This window comes from Syngnathus leptorhynchus, chromosome 13 (assembly GCF_054491065.1).
Source record: "Syngnathus leptorhynchus isolate UIUO chromosome 13, UIUO_Slep, whole genome shotgun sequence".
In the NCBI taxonomy this organism is placed as follows: domain Eukaryota; kingdom Metazoa; phylum Chordata; class Actinopteri; order Syngnathiformes; family Syngnathidae; genus Syngnathus; species Syngnathus leptorhynchus.
In genome coordinates this window covers 4,351,605-4,367,889 of record NC_141207.1, presented here as the reverse complement: position 1 = coordinate 4,367,889, position 16,285 = coordinate 4,351,605, and the positions used below count along the sequence as shown (strand labels likewise).

The following is a 16,285-nucleotide window of genomic DNA, read 5'->3' as shown; positions in this document are numbered from 1 at the left end:
AAGGCATGGTAGTACAATATAGAGTCTGAATACTTCAGTACAGTGTGTACATTAATGAACTAGTAAATAAAGCATCTTCAAACGTAAAAGGGAATTATTTCTTTCTTTATGTATGTGGCATTTGTGCCACAAGACTAAAATCAAAGTGAAGTGGCCCTTCAGCAAGGACACTGCGACTGTAATTACGAAGGGCCATAAACAGCCTTCATTAATCTTGCTGCCATAAAAGAAAAAGGCAAACTCCTTATCTACCCGCTAATGCCTTTATCTCCCTGTTTCGCTTGCTTTCCGTAGCCACTCAACGTGTTGTCGAGCTGCCAGAAAACGTAAGAGGTGAATAAATAAAGGGCCTCATGTTTGCAAGAGTAGTTAAATGGCTGTTAAACTGCTCGTTTCCACTCAACTTTGGATGAAACCCTTCTGCCTTAACGTGCATATTTCACGACATTGATTACCAGGTAGCCCATTCTTTGGTTTGGCATAAAAAAAAATAAAGATTTGCATCAAATCATTGATTTTGATGAGGATGTTCCATTGATTTTGTCAACATAGAATGAAATGATGGTCAAAAATACCTTCATAATTTAATTTTTAGTAGCAATAGGTCATAGTGATGAATAGTAACTATAAGTCAAGTTTTTATAGAGTAATGACAAAGGTAATATCTGCAATTATTTTTGTCATAATAACAATTCCCATGTGATTCAATCGCCAAAATTTGTTTTGGTTGAAAAGATTACCAAGCTCCACTCAAAATAGCTTGGGGCTTCTCCGCTCATTACCTTTTGTAGGCAATTGAGATTGAAGGAAGACAGGACTGACGCAAACATTGGCATTTCTTTTATAGTTCTGTACTTAAAATTGATGTCTGCAGTAAAAAAAAAAAATACCCCCGCAAAATGACACAGCACTGATTTGAGCTGTGTCCAGACTGCAGAGCAGAAAGAGGCGTAACGAGAGTAGTTTGTTATTTGTTGATTTCTCCAAAACGACAGAAAATGCAAGCTAGTTGAAAATGGGTCAACCTGGCCATATAGTCTCTTCTTAAACCTGCAAATGATCCCCAAATATATGACATTGTTTAGTCTTTAAGCAGCCCATTTTGCATCGCTTTCCTTTCGTTTTTAAAAGCAAGAGGCTGTTCTCATTTCTGCACACTCTTGAGGCCTTTTACCCAGCACCAAGGGTAATAAAAGTGACTTAAGTTCGGGCCTCGCAGGAACATCTCGGCTGCAAAAGCACTGACAGACTTGATGGTGTTGTCACGGATGCGATAAACAAGCAGAGTACACAAAAGCTGTCCTGATCCGGTGAAGATTTGACTCGTCTCTCACTTTGAATTACCTTTGAGTTTAAAAGGCCCCATACCAATAAACGTGCCTTGTCTCTATGTGTTTCATCCTCACGCCTGCATCCTGGAGGAGGTGGAAGAGCTGACACAGTTGCTGCACAAGTGATTTGGGCAGAACTGTGGTGACACTCCCCCCGATCCAAAAAAGAAGAACAACTTTGACATTTACTGGCTATAGAAAGGCTATCAAATTATGATATGTGGTGTTGCTTCATTTCAATTCCAATGAATCGGACAAAATTGCACAGATGGGTGTTTGCTGTTCTTGCAAGGTCGTAGGAAATGATCCAATTTCAATGAATTGGGTCCAAAAGTGATCACGATTGTACGACACACATTTTTAGTTTATCTTCATGTTTGCGATTTATTATTACTTTGAGTGCAGTGACCAAGATTCTTACCAGGCTCCTCCATGTGGGCTATGATCCAGTTGAAGGCCATTTCGGGGCCCATGTTGCCAGTATAGTAGACGGCCTTTCTGCAGGCTTCTAGTGGGAAGCCCATCTCTGCCAGCTGCATTACTGCTGCCTCATCTATTTCCGGAGCTAGGGGACACAACGGAGTGCCGCCATCAATAACTTACAACATACACACACACACACACGATTGCTCATTCACATTTGCTGGCGTCATAGCAACCGGTCTCTCTCTCTTTCGCTCACTCTCTCTCTCTCTCTCTCTCTCTCTTTGGGCCTCATTAAGCAAAAAAGACCGGAAGACAATGAGCCCCGGGGATGTTTCTTCAGCGCACAACGATCCATCATGGAGCACACGTACGCAAAAAAAAAAAAAAAAAAAAGTCTTGCGCACTTGCTCAGGCATGCACGCTCAGTGCTTTGGCTCATTGTGTGTTCGTGTTAATGAGAGACGAGGCAATATACTCACAATCTAAGGAGCTCATGGAGTTATCTGGAACAGAAGGGGGAAAAGGATGAATCACACAACGTTTCCGTATACGTATGCGCTTGCATGCCTTTGTTTATCAAGTGATAACAAATACATGGATTGAATAAATGAATATGAAAACACTGTTGCAATGCTACTATCACAGCCTCATTAAACAGCTACCATTAATATTCCAATGCTGGGATTACGTGTTGGGTTTGATTTAGGACAATGAAAACAACAAAGTCAAGTACAGCAAGTTTGGCCTTCTTCACTGGAATCGATATGATCACCTGCAGTAACTTTTGTCTTATTACCTTTATTATTGGGAAAATATAGAAAAAAATAATACTTCACCTCACTGCTAGTATTAATTGGCCATTACCAGGAAGAAATGTGTATAAAACAGGTTATAAGGCAAACATTTGCGCTCAATGAGGCGCGAAAGTCTCGGGGAGCGGGAGAGACAGTAGGGTCAACGTGATTAATCACTGCTCATGCTAGCATGAGGACAATGGGGCCAGTGGATCATTTGCAGCAGATATAAGTCATCATACAAATGGGGATTAAATAAGTGCTGAAAAAAGAACATTTTGTTCTCTCAAAACTATTTTTTGTCTCATTGCTCAAACCACATTAACAAGATTCTGTGGAAAAAAAAAAGAGAGAGTGAAGTTCCAAAAAGAGGGCCTCACTTTGTGGGGCATCTTTATGAAAGGTTGATTTGTGTAATGGTTAGAATTGTACAGAACTAAATAAATGAAATAAACCAAGCAGTGGGCTGACTATTTGATAAGCACTATTTGGTATGTCAGTTCAGAATAAAATAGAATAAAAACATCATATTGCAGGTTTTTTTTTTTCTTTGAATGTGTTGCTGTCAACCAATACACGAATGCAAACTTGAGTCGGCCATGTGCAGCATATTATTTTGTACACAAAAGACAAGCTCCTTCTTGGAGATAGTGTTCAGCGGGTGGGAACATTCTCAACACGCTGTGCCTTCTAAAATATTTATGTGGACGTTGAGCGGGAGATGTGGCTGAACTTTTCGAGCGACTCCGGGAACAATACGGTTATTAAAATCACAACCCGTGGAAAGCATCGGGGGCACGTTTGCAAGCAGATAATGCAGCGTCAATCTGGAAACCGACAGTGCGCAAATATTTTGCCCCCCCCAAAAAAAAAAATCGAATCATACAGCGGCAACAGCAACTATGCCTTTGAGGAGAAAACACAATAGAACCTCCATAGTGGAACGAGGTCAACCAAAATTTCCTTGATGTTCTCACAAGATGTGCAATAATGAATGGATTAAATGATGACTAATGGTTTATCAAATTTAAGAAGAGTAGTGGCATAAAACAGAATGTATACAATATGTGTATTTGAATACCTCTGGTGTCTTCAGGTAGCACAATGGGTGGCATAAGGTCAGGAAGCTCTTCTTCATCTGATTGCAGCCCTGTGGCCCTCAGACGGCTCAGATCCAGGAAGTCTGGTACGTCAATGCCCAAATCTACAGGCAAAGTTGAATTGTTTTACGTATATATATAAAACAATCTTTCTTGTTGATAATGGTAAATACAGGTGAAATTGGTTTTTAAATTTATAGCCATCAATCCAATTCTGAGAGTGCTTTTGTTGATTAGCTGACTTTTGGTGAAAGGCGGAGTAGACCCTGTGACATAGTCAGACTTTGCATTTCCTCACTTTCCCACTAATTTATGGACAATTTAGAGTCTTTAATGAACTGAAAATATTTTGGGGTTTATGGGAGTAAACCAGATTACCTAAGTAAAAAAAAAAACACAACAACATGCCAACTCCATAAAGGAACTCAGACCTTTCTGACTTAAGCGCATTTTGTTTTTCTGACATGACATATTTCTTCAATTCTTAAACCTAACCAAATAACCAAGTATGTCTTTAATTCCTCAGTATGATGTGCCTTTTGAAGCAGACTCATGCTGCCCTCTTTTGGACGATTTACACAATGCATTTAATTGTTTTACCTGACTGGCAGGAAGGACATCGATTGTTTGGAGTAAAAAAAACATTTTTCAGACCAATTGAGAGAAATTGGATCATTTTCCACAGCACACATATCTAACTTGACCCATTTGCAGGGAATGACCGCATTAGAACATTGCTATTTTACACACATTTTTGTAAAGTCCTTAAAACTTCAATGAAAGTTCATCCTCATGCAAATCTGGTCCTCAACAATACATCAGTGTGAACAAATAAACCTTCAAACAGTTACCTAGTTTCTTGGGCACCCAGTCAACTCCAAAAGTGAACTTCTTGATTTGGACTGCCAGATATTCGGGAAATGAGGCAAAGCGGGATGTTCTAGGGGGGGAAAGAAAATGACAGGAAATTAAAGCATATTAAATTGAGGATAGAAATATTATGCCGGTAGCTTACTTGACTCCGGCTGATTTTGCCTGCAGCGCCGAACTCCAGAAATCTGGCACGTTCTCAGGCTCAGTGAAGGCCTGCAGGCAGGCGGTGAAAGGGATGCGAGCCCTCACCGGCTCAGGGGGGGCTCTCATGTTTTCCTCGGCTTCTCTCCTCTTGGCCTCGTATGCCAACAGCTCCTCTGGTAGTACCAAAAGAACAATTTTTGCAGCTTTGAAACTGTCTGATAATACTGTAAATACAGATATCGGAACAAAATTGGTGCAGCAACACCCATAGACAGGTCATTTGACAATACCAACAGGCGTGATTATTTTGACTTCTGAGCATAGTAGTGGAACAAATTAAACTCGGATCTAAAGACACCAACGTAATTCTTGAATTCTGGACCCTACGGATCTTGAATTTACCTCGATTGGTTGCGGCCTCGACGGGGGCTGGCAGCTGGATGCAGTAGTCCACTCGCTGAGTGTATCGAACCCGGCGTGATTGGCAGCACTGGACTCGTTCTTCCACCAGGAAACGGAAGGCATCACTTGGATTCTCTGAGCTCGTACTGTTTCTCTGCAGTTGATGACAATGGCGTTCATGTACGTGTCTTTCCATATATTAACGTCACGACTGATAATTATGAATTACTACCGGGGAAGGTCTGTTTTAATCTTGAGCGTATTAAATGGAGATGTAGAATTTAAATGCACCTCACCTCCACCAAATTGATCATATGCAGGAAGAATTCTTGTGCGTCTTGTTGCCTGTTGGAGGAAAATTCCGGATGACCCCGGCTAACCAAAGACTTCAGCATCCGGGGGGAGATGCCTTTCTGTTGGTGCTGGAAGAAAAAATTATAATAATAATCAGCATTTAGATGCAATGACTGAACAAGACCACACACCAATCCTGATTGGTTGCGCTCAGAAATGGGGGTCATTAGAAATGGGCAATCACTTACTCTCCATTAATAAGAGAAGTGCTAACTGGCAGAAGTGATGTTCAAAAGATGTTAAAAAAAAAAAAAAAAGATGAATAGTCATTTTACATTTGAATGGCCAACGCCGAAATTCACTTCCCGGCTCACTGGCTTTCATAATGCTTTCATGGTTTTTCACATTCTGACAGCCAAGAAAAATGTGTTTGGAAAGATAAGCTAAAATAAAAAAAGTGGAACGATTGTTTGAAAACACTTGTAACAAGTGAAATTGTGATTTTATACTGAGATAAAATTCACAGTCGTTTTCAGATAAGCCATCAAAGCTTTTCCATGACACAATACTGGCTCAACTTTGTCTTCCATGTCAAAAGAGGACACAGGTGGAAGACAAGGAAAGTATGGACCCACCAAGTAGAAAGAGAAGGAACGGCGCAATGAAAGAAAGAAACAAAAAAAAAAAGAAAGCAAAATAAAATAAGGTGCAAGTGGAACCGTGACAGCTGTCTACAGAAGCGCTTGGAGCTGCAAATGTGGCATGGTGGCCAACAGCTATTTTCAGAACGAGAGAAAGACAGTCCCAGCACATTCTTAAAAGCATGGAATCGTTTGTGTGACTCCATCTTTGCGTCACAAACGGTAAACTGCATGAATTGCGAAAGTTGCCACATATCTTACGTAGCATTTCTATCAAAGTGTTTTGCTGCTTTGTTGGCTGACATTGGCAAGTAATATGCTAGTTGTGGAGCTGAACATACCCGGTTTAATACCTTGTATTCTTCTTTCATCACCTGTTCAATGAGTTCAGATTTCATGGGTGGTTTGGAGTATTGGCCTGAGAGGAGCCCATGACCCACTTTAGCCCTGTTGGACAAAAAAAAAAAAAATCACAGTTCAAAATAGAACAGCATAAAATGACTCTTTGTTCTATTTTTACATGATGAAAATTAATTTGTGTTGAATTGTTGTAAATAACATCTGACCGAAATTAAACAGCTTTTTTGCATTTGTATGCATTCAACGGCTTCAATTTGATGAGCCTAATATTGGAGTTTGGCAATGTATTTGTTTTTTTATTTCAATTCATGATTCATCCATCCTGTTCATTCTATAAAAAAAAAAACTGCAGTCACTTACATTTGTGTGGCAAAGTCCTGTGTGGGGTCGAGAGGTGAATAGTCAAATATCCTCTGAAGGTTCCCGACATACCTATAGACCCAAATATATAATAAACACTCACCACAGACATTTTTCTTTGTCAAAGTCTAGTTCATTATTTCTAATTCCAACTAAACAACTTGGGCCAGTGTCAAAGCCTAGATTGGGTTCAACACAACAATAAGACACTTTTTATTTGGAGGCAACTCACATCCTCTGAAACTCTGGGATGCTGAAGAGAACCTGCAGGACTGTGCTAAGGTAGCAGCTGTTGCCGAGGTTTTTGATGCCCGTGTAACCGGAACCGTACACCGCTTTCAGTTTCATGCCCGACTCTTGGATCACTTCCCACTCGCTGACGCGTGGCCGGGCATTATTGTCTGTGTGGTGGCCATTCTCTGTCTGAGGGAGGAGCGAAGGTACCACATTTCAGTACTTTTCAAATGCCGACAGAATGTGATGTGTATCACAACCGTGACTTACTTTTTTTTGCATCTGTAGCATGTCTATTCCAAAATGGGAGAGATGATCCGATAATTGCGGGTCTAACACGGCTTCTTCTTCCTCGAACGAATAAACATCTGAAACCAGGAGTTCTCTTCGTCAAGATGACACGTACAATATAAAATAAAATACAAAGTCGATTTCATCTCTGCCATACTGTGTCAGCGCTGCCTTACAGAAGACTAAAATGGTGGGATTTGTCTTTTCTTTTTTTTTTCAGACAATGAAAAATGTGCTTTTGGTTGGTGTAAAATAGTATAATGCCCTTTTTAAATATAAATCATTTTCGATGAACACTTAGTCCTACTGCACGACTGTATTTTAACGATGGTCGTGATGGCGTTACTTAACGAGCGCTTAGTCATTTTTGAGCTAGTACTTGATGTTAAACGTTTAAGAAACATTCACGTAATTGACATTAAAAACGATTTCCATCACACGAGATGACAGACAAGCTTTCTTCTGGATTGGATGAGAGATCAAACCTGCTCCATCTGGGGTGATGGTGTCCAGTTTGACAGCCAGCGGGTGTTTGGTCTCTTTGTAGTGGTCCAGAGCGTGGCCGTTCCCACCGCTGCCATCAAAGAACCACTTCCCGCAAAGAATGGTGCCATCCGTCAGGTTCAGCCACAGGTTCTCTCTCATCTCGCACTTCTGACACTTCCAACCACTGCCGACAGGGAAAAACAATACGGTCACTGTTGTGTTGCCATTTAATTAAGCGGAGACTTGGTTGTTAAAAAACATCTTGCTAATAAAGCCCGCTGTAAATTCAAACTGACAGAAAAGTACATCAATATCTATCCAACCATTTTCTAAAATTCACATTTTCATCTTGGAATAAACAACCATGTCATGACTTTAGTAGCACTCTGTTGAACGCAGACCTTCATCAGGGCCAAACTATCTTTAATTATTTCTCTGCTGGGGCTTCAAGAAACGTCAATTCTGATTCACGATACTTATCTACTTCCCCGATAAAAAAAAAAAAAGTCAACATTTTGGAAAATACGAGGGCTCAAATGAAAATCGAGAAGATCCCATCAGTCCCTCAATGTGACTTGATGGTTGTCCTACCTGGGGGGGATTCTGACTCCGTTGTCCAGCTGTCTGAGGCTTCTGGCGTGTCTGGATACTTGGATTTCCTCCTCCCAGGATTCAGGCTCCTGTTTTTTATAGGCTGACGGCGCATTGAGCACTGCATCACAGGCGATGGTTACCTGGATGGATCGGAAGAGAGGTGACGCCCAGTCACACATCACCTGACATTTTGCTCCAGTGAGAAATAGCAAAACATGAAAGCACATTAAAAAAAAAAAAAAAAAAAAGGATATCTTGAAGTATCAAAACACCAAAACCAGATGATTCGGACCAAGAACCAAAACATGCAAGATATTCAAATTAAAGGGAAATCAGAATCTATTCACCATGCATGAAAAAAAATAAAACAGACCATATGGTACATCTTTTTAAAAGCCCTCATTCAAAAGATTTGAAATGAAATCTGCAAAGGCAAAATTATTGCTACAACGCTTGTATTGGATGCGTAGGCACAGAGTAGGTGTACCTAATGTTATGGCCACCAAGAGTATGTGCATTCAGTGGTGTGTCCCCAGCGCTTGTATTCACATACGTAACACAAGGCAGCCTATAAAGATTGTAATACAATAACAGTGTGTACATTTTAGAAAATGGACACTCGATGAGTGTGTGTGGTGTGTGGGGGGTCCACTGAGTGCACCCTTCTTGTTGACATGCATGCAAAACACACCAAACTCACTGACCAGAGCGGGTAACTCCTCAATATTTGGCAAGGCAATCTCAAAGTGGTCTGGAAATATTACAAGCTTGGCCTCGTCCTCGTACTCATAGTCTTCACCGTTAAAATCACGGTTTAGCTCTAAATCTTCGAAAGGAGGAAGCAAATGTTCAGTCAATCTGCTCTATTCACCCTTTCAATCATATATTGATTTTCTTTTTAACATTTCACCACAGAGCAAACCTAAAGTTGTGTTAATGACTCACGGTCAACGAGATCATGGAAACTTCTCGGAGAAGCAACAAAAAGGACGGATTGGCTCAGAGGACTGGTATGGGGCAGACCGTTATCATACATACGTAAATAAACTGGATGACAACATTAATACTTAAAGGAGGATGAGCAGAGAAGGACTATTTGTGAGGGTGCTGATGAGCTGACGTGTACCAGTCATGATGAAGAACTTAAGATGTCAGTCAACATCGAGGCCTTTGGGCTGAATGGAAGGAATTCCTCTTCCAGCGGAGAGGATGAGGGGGCTAGACTCGGGGTCTTTGCCAAGCAACGTCATAGCGGCAATACAAGTGTGTCAGCCTCAAGGGTGGGTTGACAGGTGGTGGCAGCTGAAGAACTAGCGAGAGACACCAGGCGGCCGGCCCCACTGTAAACCTACTACCCTTTGAGCAATGGCTGCGCATGTGGCACTTTGATTTAGAACAGTTACTAACCTCGCATAAACGGACTATATTTAGAATGCGGGAGGTAGAGGAGGAGTCTGATTAGGGCAAATATCTCACGCCTTCAGCAACAAACAATGACTTCAGTGACACGTCTGATCAGACCACTGAAATTATAGCAAATGTGGGATGGAAGAAAAATATTTTTAGCGATGGTATCGTGGACTGTAAACATACAGTACAAAACCTGCTGTAGTATTTTAGTAAATTGATCACATATTTGATCATTTAATAATCATAATAATATACAAAAAAAATTAACCATAGACTGTAAACATACAGTACATAACCTGCTGTTGTATTTTAGTCAATTGATCACATGTTTGATCATTTAATAATCATAACAAAAAATTTACATATGTTTTTGGAATGAATGGTGAAGCCAAATTATCTGCAAAACACGGAGCCACACACAGTTACGCACAGGAAGACCTGAGCCGAGGTTCAAACCCAGAACCTTTTGACTATGAAGCAGATATGAAAACCACTCGTCAGGTCAGTTAAATAACTCCGTGTGAATGAATCGTTTAATTGGTTAACTAAAGTTCTTTAAATGATTCTATTCATCTTTTGATATTTCGGTTTATGGAATGAAAGGAAATTATGCTTATCAGTTCATAATGAGTAACGATGACATTGATGAGTGCTAATATATTAAAGCTGGTTGAATAATTATAAATTCTGAGTTGTGTTGATGTTGTGCTTCATGACCTAACGACCGAGATTCCTCAAGCAAAGTTTGCGACACAAATACAACTTACCTAAAAATACTTTTCCATTCCGTCGCCTGGGAATTGCACCTCCTGCAGCTCCTGTGGATTTCTGAGGAGGAAAAAGAACAAATAGATATTAGTATATCACACATTTCATTAAATCAACATGTGAGGTAGTATTGTTTGCTAAAGATCTTTAATTTTGACACTGTCACTTTGTAGTTGGAAATAGATGATGGCCTGTCCAGGAGTGAGGTCAGCTTACAAGCTTAGGGGAAATCCCCGATGCCATGCATAAAAAAAATGGTCAAACACTCTCACTAATATAGAAATAATAGACATTAGATGTCCTGTTCTTTCTAATATATTTTCCCTCTCAAATTTTTTTTTAAATTCAACTCCAATTCATCCTCTGCACAATGACAGGCAGGCCCATTGTTTTTTAATATAACTGAATAACAATTGTTTTGTTTTATTGGTTGCATAGGTCTGACCCTCAATGCGTAAATTAAAAGATATCAGGCCAAGACATGTTAACGTGTTGGTCGGTTCATTAAACGGGATGGACACAAACAAACCAAAAGAATGCTGACACACTTGTGACAAAAAAAGTAATCATGAGAGGAGGAAAAAAAAAGCAGACATGGGAGCCTGCAGAATGTGAACAGCTGTTTCTGTTTCCACATCCAGGCATGAAAATAGCAGCTCTTTACAAAGCACAGCTTATCTGGGAGCAATTAGAGCCAGTGAGAAAAAACAGCGGACCCCCGGTGCTCGCTATAGACTCGTCAAGAGAAACATGGGATGACAGGGTTCAGTTTGGGCTCAAGAGCAATAAGAGCAATTGGATTTTTTAAATTATTAACACATACACCATCAACGATCTCAGAATTCAACATTGGAGTCCAGTGACCTTTCAGGTCAAATGTGACATATTTATCATATAAAATAAAATAAAAATTCCCCCACTAAAAGTAAATATTTTCTACTCACCATTTCATCTTCATTAACATTTCATTTTCAAACTACTGTAACTTTTGAGTTAATCTAAGTTGAAATAACAAAAGAATAGAATAAAAAATTGCTAAATTATAAAAATATGCAATACTTCACTAATGAGAATCTGAAGTCAACTCAACTGTATTTATAAAGCACTTTAAAAACATCCACCGTTTTTTTTTCAACATGTACTTATTATATTGATGAAGTAGTGACAAAAGGGTCGTATGGACAGCAGAAATTTGGATGACCTTTGAGTCACAAAAACTATACTCACTTCCTTGATGTGTCGCTTGAGGTGCATGTAAACACTCTGGCCTGTTTTGCGATAGTGTCTCTCCACGTGTTCTCGTCCAAAGCCCAGGAATGTGTTCATGCACACATACAGGCCTCCCTCAGATTCCTGCACATTCACACACACACAAAAGGAGGGAAAAAGTAATGAGACAACAGCAGACAAAATTATTTGACTACATTTTCTTGATTGACGGTGGAGGAAAATAATTTTATTTAAAGAAGTGTGTAAATCTCTCATGTTTTGTGGATGCATAAAATATAAAATCATTCAATTTTAAAATATATAGAAATACGTATTATATCCCCGCAGACAAGTCTACAATTAGCCTTAATACGAGCTGCCACTCATATTCAAGTATGTTTTTAAAACACCGTCATTTATTCTCATCCTGCTTTTTCCAATCAAAAAATGAAACTCCAAAATATTCCAAATGTGAAACAAGTACCAGTGTGATAAACCTTTAAGTGGCCTAAAGTGACATATGAGCTTGAACAGCGCAAGACTAAAAATAAAGCCATCCTCGAGCTAACATGATGAACTCCAGACAGCTGAGTCACCTTTAAAAACAGTTGGGCGAGCTTTGAACGTGTTCTCGTCAAGGATGTTTTTTCGGAGGGCAGGTAGTACGCTACACTCGTTGAAAATTATTGGGAAGAAATAAAAATGATGTTCAGTCTTGTCTTGAGTTTAAAAATGGAATACCCTGTCATACAGCACAAAAAGGCATGCTCATTTACTTACCGGTTTCTTTTGTATTAGATAATTTTATATTTATGGTTTTGGAAGTGTTTTGTACCAAATTCATTAGAAGAATGTGGGATACACCATGACTCCTTCTGACAAATTCAGGTCATTTTTGCAGAATCTGAATGTTGGAAACTGAGGCCATAGCTACCGGTAATGTTCTCCAAGGCTCTATGCTAGGGCCACAGGTTTTACAATATTATACAGATGAGAACTTCATCTGTATCCATCAGTCTCATCGTGATATTTCAATTTCAGTATTATCATAACACTGATCAAAACAGGTTGACCTTTGTTTAAGATGATTTTTAACCAACATTCAACCAGAGTATATTGAAGTTGTTTCACAAAATTGGTAGAAGATGTAATCACGTGACACAAAGCGCTCAAATACCTCCATACTTAAAAAACATAATTATATTTGGCTGTTTTATATTGATGGCCTACAAGTGTTTTTCACCAATAATAAAATTATGTGACACACCTTAACTTCAGATTAGGTTGCTGTTTAATTGAATAAAATTTCAATCAAATTGATAATTCTCAACTCAAACTAGGCAGGTGCGGCTCGATTGCACCAATCTGCAACGCGGCCTGATGCGCTTCATGTGCGGCCTGACAAATAAGGAAAATCCCTCAATATCCATTCACCTGTCTTCAACTCCTCACATGTAAACATCCATTTATCTTCAACACTAAATACAATCTAGGTTCACCTTTACTTCCCCACGGAATAAAGCGCACACTTACCGGGGAGTCGAAGGAAAAGGCGCACTCGCTCTTGAATACCCTGTCTCCGGTCTTGGGCACTCTGATGGTAGGCATGTAGGGGACCAGCAACTCGCCAAGGTCTGTAGCCATGTTGGCATCCCCACTGCTTGCAGCACAGTGCAGGGAAGCCACCGGAGCCGCGCGCTCTCAGAGGCGAGATGTGCTATTTTTAAAGTGGCCAACCAAGACTACATTCCTCCGGCCATTGGAGAGAAGGGTGGATGAGAACAGCGGCGGCGGGGGGCCGGGGGGTTGATGCTGATACTGTAAATGATCAAATCTTACAGGAGGCGGAATTACATGCTAAAGACACGGAGGATCCGACGTATTTTTGTTTTCGAGCGTGACAGAGCATCGCGTGGAAATATTTCTGCACAGAAGCCGCTCCCACGTCTGGAGGTGGTTTGTGCAGACGCCCACGCTTACTACGACACCGCGTGATCACAAACACTGGAAGGAAATAAGCATGCGATTTACACGGTGCAAGGATAAAAACATTATCACTCCATCTGTCTAAACTATAAATCAATCTACTAAAAACATTGTTTTGCAAACAACATAAATAAAGGTAATACTATTTTGTCCGCCGATAAATTCTTGCAGCTCGACTATGCCCCATAGTGGCCATCCGTGGTATTACAACAATAGATGGATAAGGATAATTGCTCATTAGTTTCTCATTCTCATCCGGTTTTACATCTGTGTTTTATGACATTTGTCATGTTTAAATTCCAATGTGTGTCTAAACAAGGCAGTATTATTGAATGATTTGGAATGTAAAATGTTATTGTTGTAAACATCGGGCAGGGGAACGTTCAATAGTCATGAAAATCAATAGTCGCTCTCATTATGATGACTTTAAATCTCGGCATGATGACAAGAAATCTCGTTTTTGCCCAGATGTGGTTTTAGTCCTCATAAATCAATGATGCTATAATGAAACCATTTTAACACACGTGCACACAAAAGGTACACATAGATATTTTATTTAAGCGTGAAGTTGGGGAAAAAAATGTACAAATAGTGGACCAGATCAGCACAGTGTACTGACAGCAGTCTGGTTCAGTTATCGGGTGTTGCCTTGGGGCGGGAGTCGATGAGATCCTTATTGAGGGTCTCCATCTGGAACCAGGGGCCATCACCTCTCGCTCTCATGTGTTTGCGCACCTCAAGCTGTGCCAGCCTATTTACCACAGACAGAATATTCACTCAATGAACAGTCATTGACAATACAGTGAAAATTCTTATAAAAAAAAAAAAGAAAAATAGTTCACAAATAGCTACTTGCAAAAGAGCAAAATATTGAGAAACAATAAAAGACAAAATAGGGCTTCCACTTACCTCATGTCTGCCTTCTCTTTTTCAATTTGGATTGCAGCCATCATTTTTTCATAGTCCTTCACCGGAGAGTCATAGAAATTCCGAGAAATCCACCTAGTGATGGGGTGCTGCAAAAACACACGAGGAATGATGCATACATGGCATTTTGATTGAATGGATTATTGCAGCTTTTTCTCTTGTAATAATTTAATGATTAACAGTCACAGAGCTCTGATTATTTGATTTTGAAATGAAGCAAGGATATCTGCTTTTCTACTGGGTGGGCTTTGGTGCCATCTTGTGGTAGAAATATTAATAACTGATTTTCATTCTGATTAATTTGGATCTTTGATTCAAAAATGTAGTTAAAAAAAAAAGTTGATCAATATGATTGATTATGTCAGGGAAGCAGCTACATACCTTGTAGTATTCCCAGTACTCGGGTTCATAACCCTCAGGGGTTTCCACCAGCTCCGCTTCACCTTCACAACAAGAGGACGCATAATTGAAGTTCAGAATCAAAGTTGAGCTGAATTCAAGGTGTTGGATCACTCACTCACCAATGAAGAGATTCACTGATGTGATAATGATAGCCACTGGAATACCAGTCAGCAGGATGTAGAATTGCTGGGTGGAAAAGCAGAAAGAGTCCGTTGTTGTCTTCGGTATAAGTATGAATTTAAACTTCCCGTTTTATCAACATTAAACACTTCGTTGCATGTTCTAGCTTGGTCTTGGTCATCATGGTAACAAAACTTATTACGTGGACTGAAATTATTTACCCTGTATGTATTTTTGTGCAAGAATACCAGGGACCTGTTATTAATGCCCATGTGAAGTGTTTTTATTTTCTTTTTCTTAAAGAAAAAAGATAAAATGCCTCCTCTAGACTCACCAACAGACGTAGAAATCTCTTGTCATAGAACTCAGTTGGTTTGATGACGAACATGTTCTTGCCATGACCTCCCCAACGGACAGCCACTAAAAAACACAATAGTTTAAGTAATGTAGAAACTGATGAGTGGATGTGGGGGAATAGTAAAGTGAGCTCTAACAATGTTTGAAAATGTGATTTTTACGAGGTTTTTTTTATGTAATTGGTGCAGGTTTGCAGATTTAGAAAACTTGAACATATGTCATCAATTACGACCACAGAAAGATTTCAGGTGCATTTACGTAAATAAATATGAAGTTGATTGAAAGTGTTCATATTGCCTGCAATGCAAACTGTATCATCGAGCTATCATTAGCATGCTAACAAAACCTTTAGCAAGGTCACAAGAAGGAACTTCAATTTTCTCTTACAAAATTCCTTCAGTAGACTCAGTCGTAGTGTCACCTACCCTTTTCTGTCCGCGGTATTGTTCGAGCAAGTAAATTCGTCGTCGCATTTCCAGATTTCAGTGGACTCAGTCTGGCTGCGATAGCAGCAGCAGACCTGAGTAGACTCATTCCCACCATGGCTACTGTGGGATGGCGACTCAACAAAACGAGCTGTGATTCGCTGTTGATCGACATGAAGCGAGAACCGCCATCATTAGTAGGGGCAAATACTTTTAACTATTCTTAAAATGTTTTTTTAATTTTTAAGTATTTCAAGGTTGTTCATAATAGTAGAATGACCGTTTTCAACAATATTTACCCTCATGTGCCAATAGATATATGTATTGAAATAAATTCATAAGAAATGCATG

General features: G+C 39.8%; 2 protein-coding genes across 5 annotated transcripts in view; both read right to left on the bottom strand.

Annotated features, from left to right (window-relative positions):
• usp13 (ubiquitin specific peptidase 13) overlaps window positions 1-13,638 on the bottom strand; it is a 28,882-nt gene extending 15,244 nt beyond the window's left edge. For 2 of the 4 annotated variants that reach the window (XR_015067860.1, XM_085927445.1), the window contains exons 1-17: window positions 13,251-13,638; window positions 11,736-11,861; window positions 10,508-10,568; window positions 9,035-9,156; window positions 8,328-8,470; window positions 7,736-7,920; window positions 7,230-7,327; window positions 6,958-7,148; window positions 6,726-6,797; window positions 6,347-6,452; window positions 5,367-5,492; window positions 5,071-5,224; window positions 4,667-4,841; window positions 4,503-4,591; window positions 3,633-3,755; window positions 2,237-2,260; window positions 1,753-1,896 (exon numbers count right to left, since the gene is read on the bottom strand). Coding sequence is in view for 3 of the 4 variants with exons in the window: in XM_085927445.1 (XP_085783571.1) it covers window positions 1,753-1,896; window positions 2,237-2,260; window positions 3,633-3,755; window positions 4,503-4,591; window positions 4,667-4,841; window positions 5,071-5,224; window positions 5,367-5,492; window positions 6,347-6,452; window positions 6,726-6,797; window positions 6,958-7,148; window positions 7,230-7,327; window positions 7,736-7,920; window positions 8,328-8,470; window positions 9,035-9,156; window positions 10,508-10,568; window positions 11,736-11,861; window positions 13,251-13,361 (2,050 nt within the window). In the remaining variant the exon portion in view is untranslated. The remainder of the gene's footprint in view (window positions 1-1,752; window positions 1,897-2,236; window positions 2,261-3,632; window positions 3,756-4,502; window positions 4,592-4,666; window positions 4,842-5,070; window positions 5,225-5,366; window positions 5,493-6,346; window positions 6,453-6,725; window positions 6,798-6,957; window positions 7,149-7,229; window positions 7,328-7,735; window positions 7,921-8,327; window positions 8,471-9,034; window positions 9,157-10,507; window positions 10,569-11,735; window positions 11,862-13,250) is intronic. The other 2 variants (XM_085927447.1, XM_085927448.1) reach the window with 2 other exon arrangements.
• A 603-nt stretch (window positions 13,639-14,241) lies between these two features.
• ndufb5 (NADH:ubiquinone oxidoreductase subunit B5) lies at window positions 14,242-16,101 on the bottom strand. The gene is made up of 6 exons (XM_085928164.1): window positions 15,935-16,101; window positions 15,487-15,572; window positions 15,152-15,218; window positions 15,012-15,073; window positions 14,613-14,719; window positions 14,242-14,454 (listed from the first exon to the last, which is right to left on the bottom strand). The coding sequence occupies exons 1-6, from the start codon at window positions 16,050-16,052 to the stop codon at window positions 14,334-14,336; spliced, it is 561 nt and encodes a 186-aa protein (XP_085784290.1). The 5' UTR covers window positions 16,053-16,101; the 3' UTR covers window positions 14,242-14,333.
• Between the last annotated feature and the right edge of the window lie 184 nt (window positions 16,102-16,285).

Bases quoted from the DNA above. Each gene is read 5' to 3' on its own strand.
- ndufb5 (XM_085928164.1), bottom strand. From the start codon at position 16,052: ATGGTGGGAATGAGTCTACTCAGGTCTGCTGCTGCTATCGCAGCCAGA. The intron at 15,074-15,151 runs GTGAGTGAGTGA...CTTGTTGTGAAG, and splicing joins ATCAGTGAATCTCTTCATTG to GTGAAGCGGAGCTGGTGGAA. The intron at 14,720-15,011 runs GTATGTAGCTGC...GTGTTTTTGCAG, and splicing joins AGTACTGGGAATACTACAAG to CACCCCATCACTAGGTGGAT.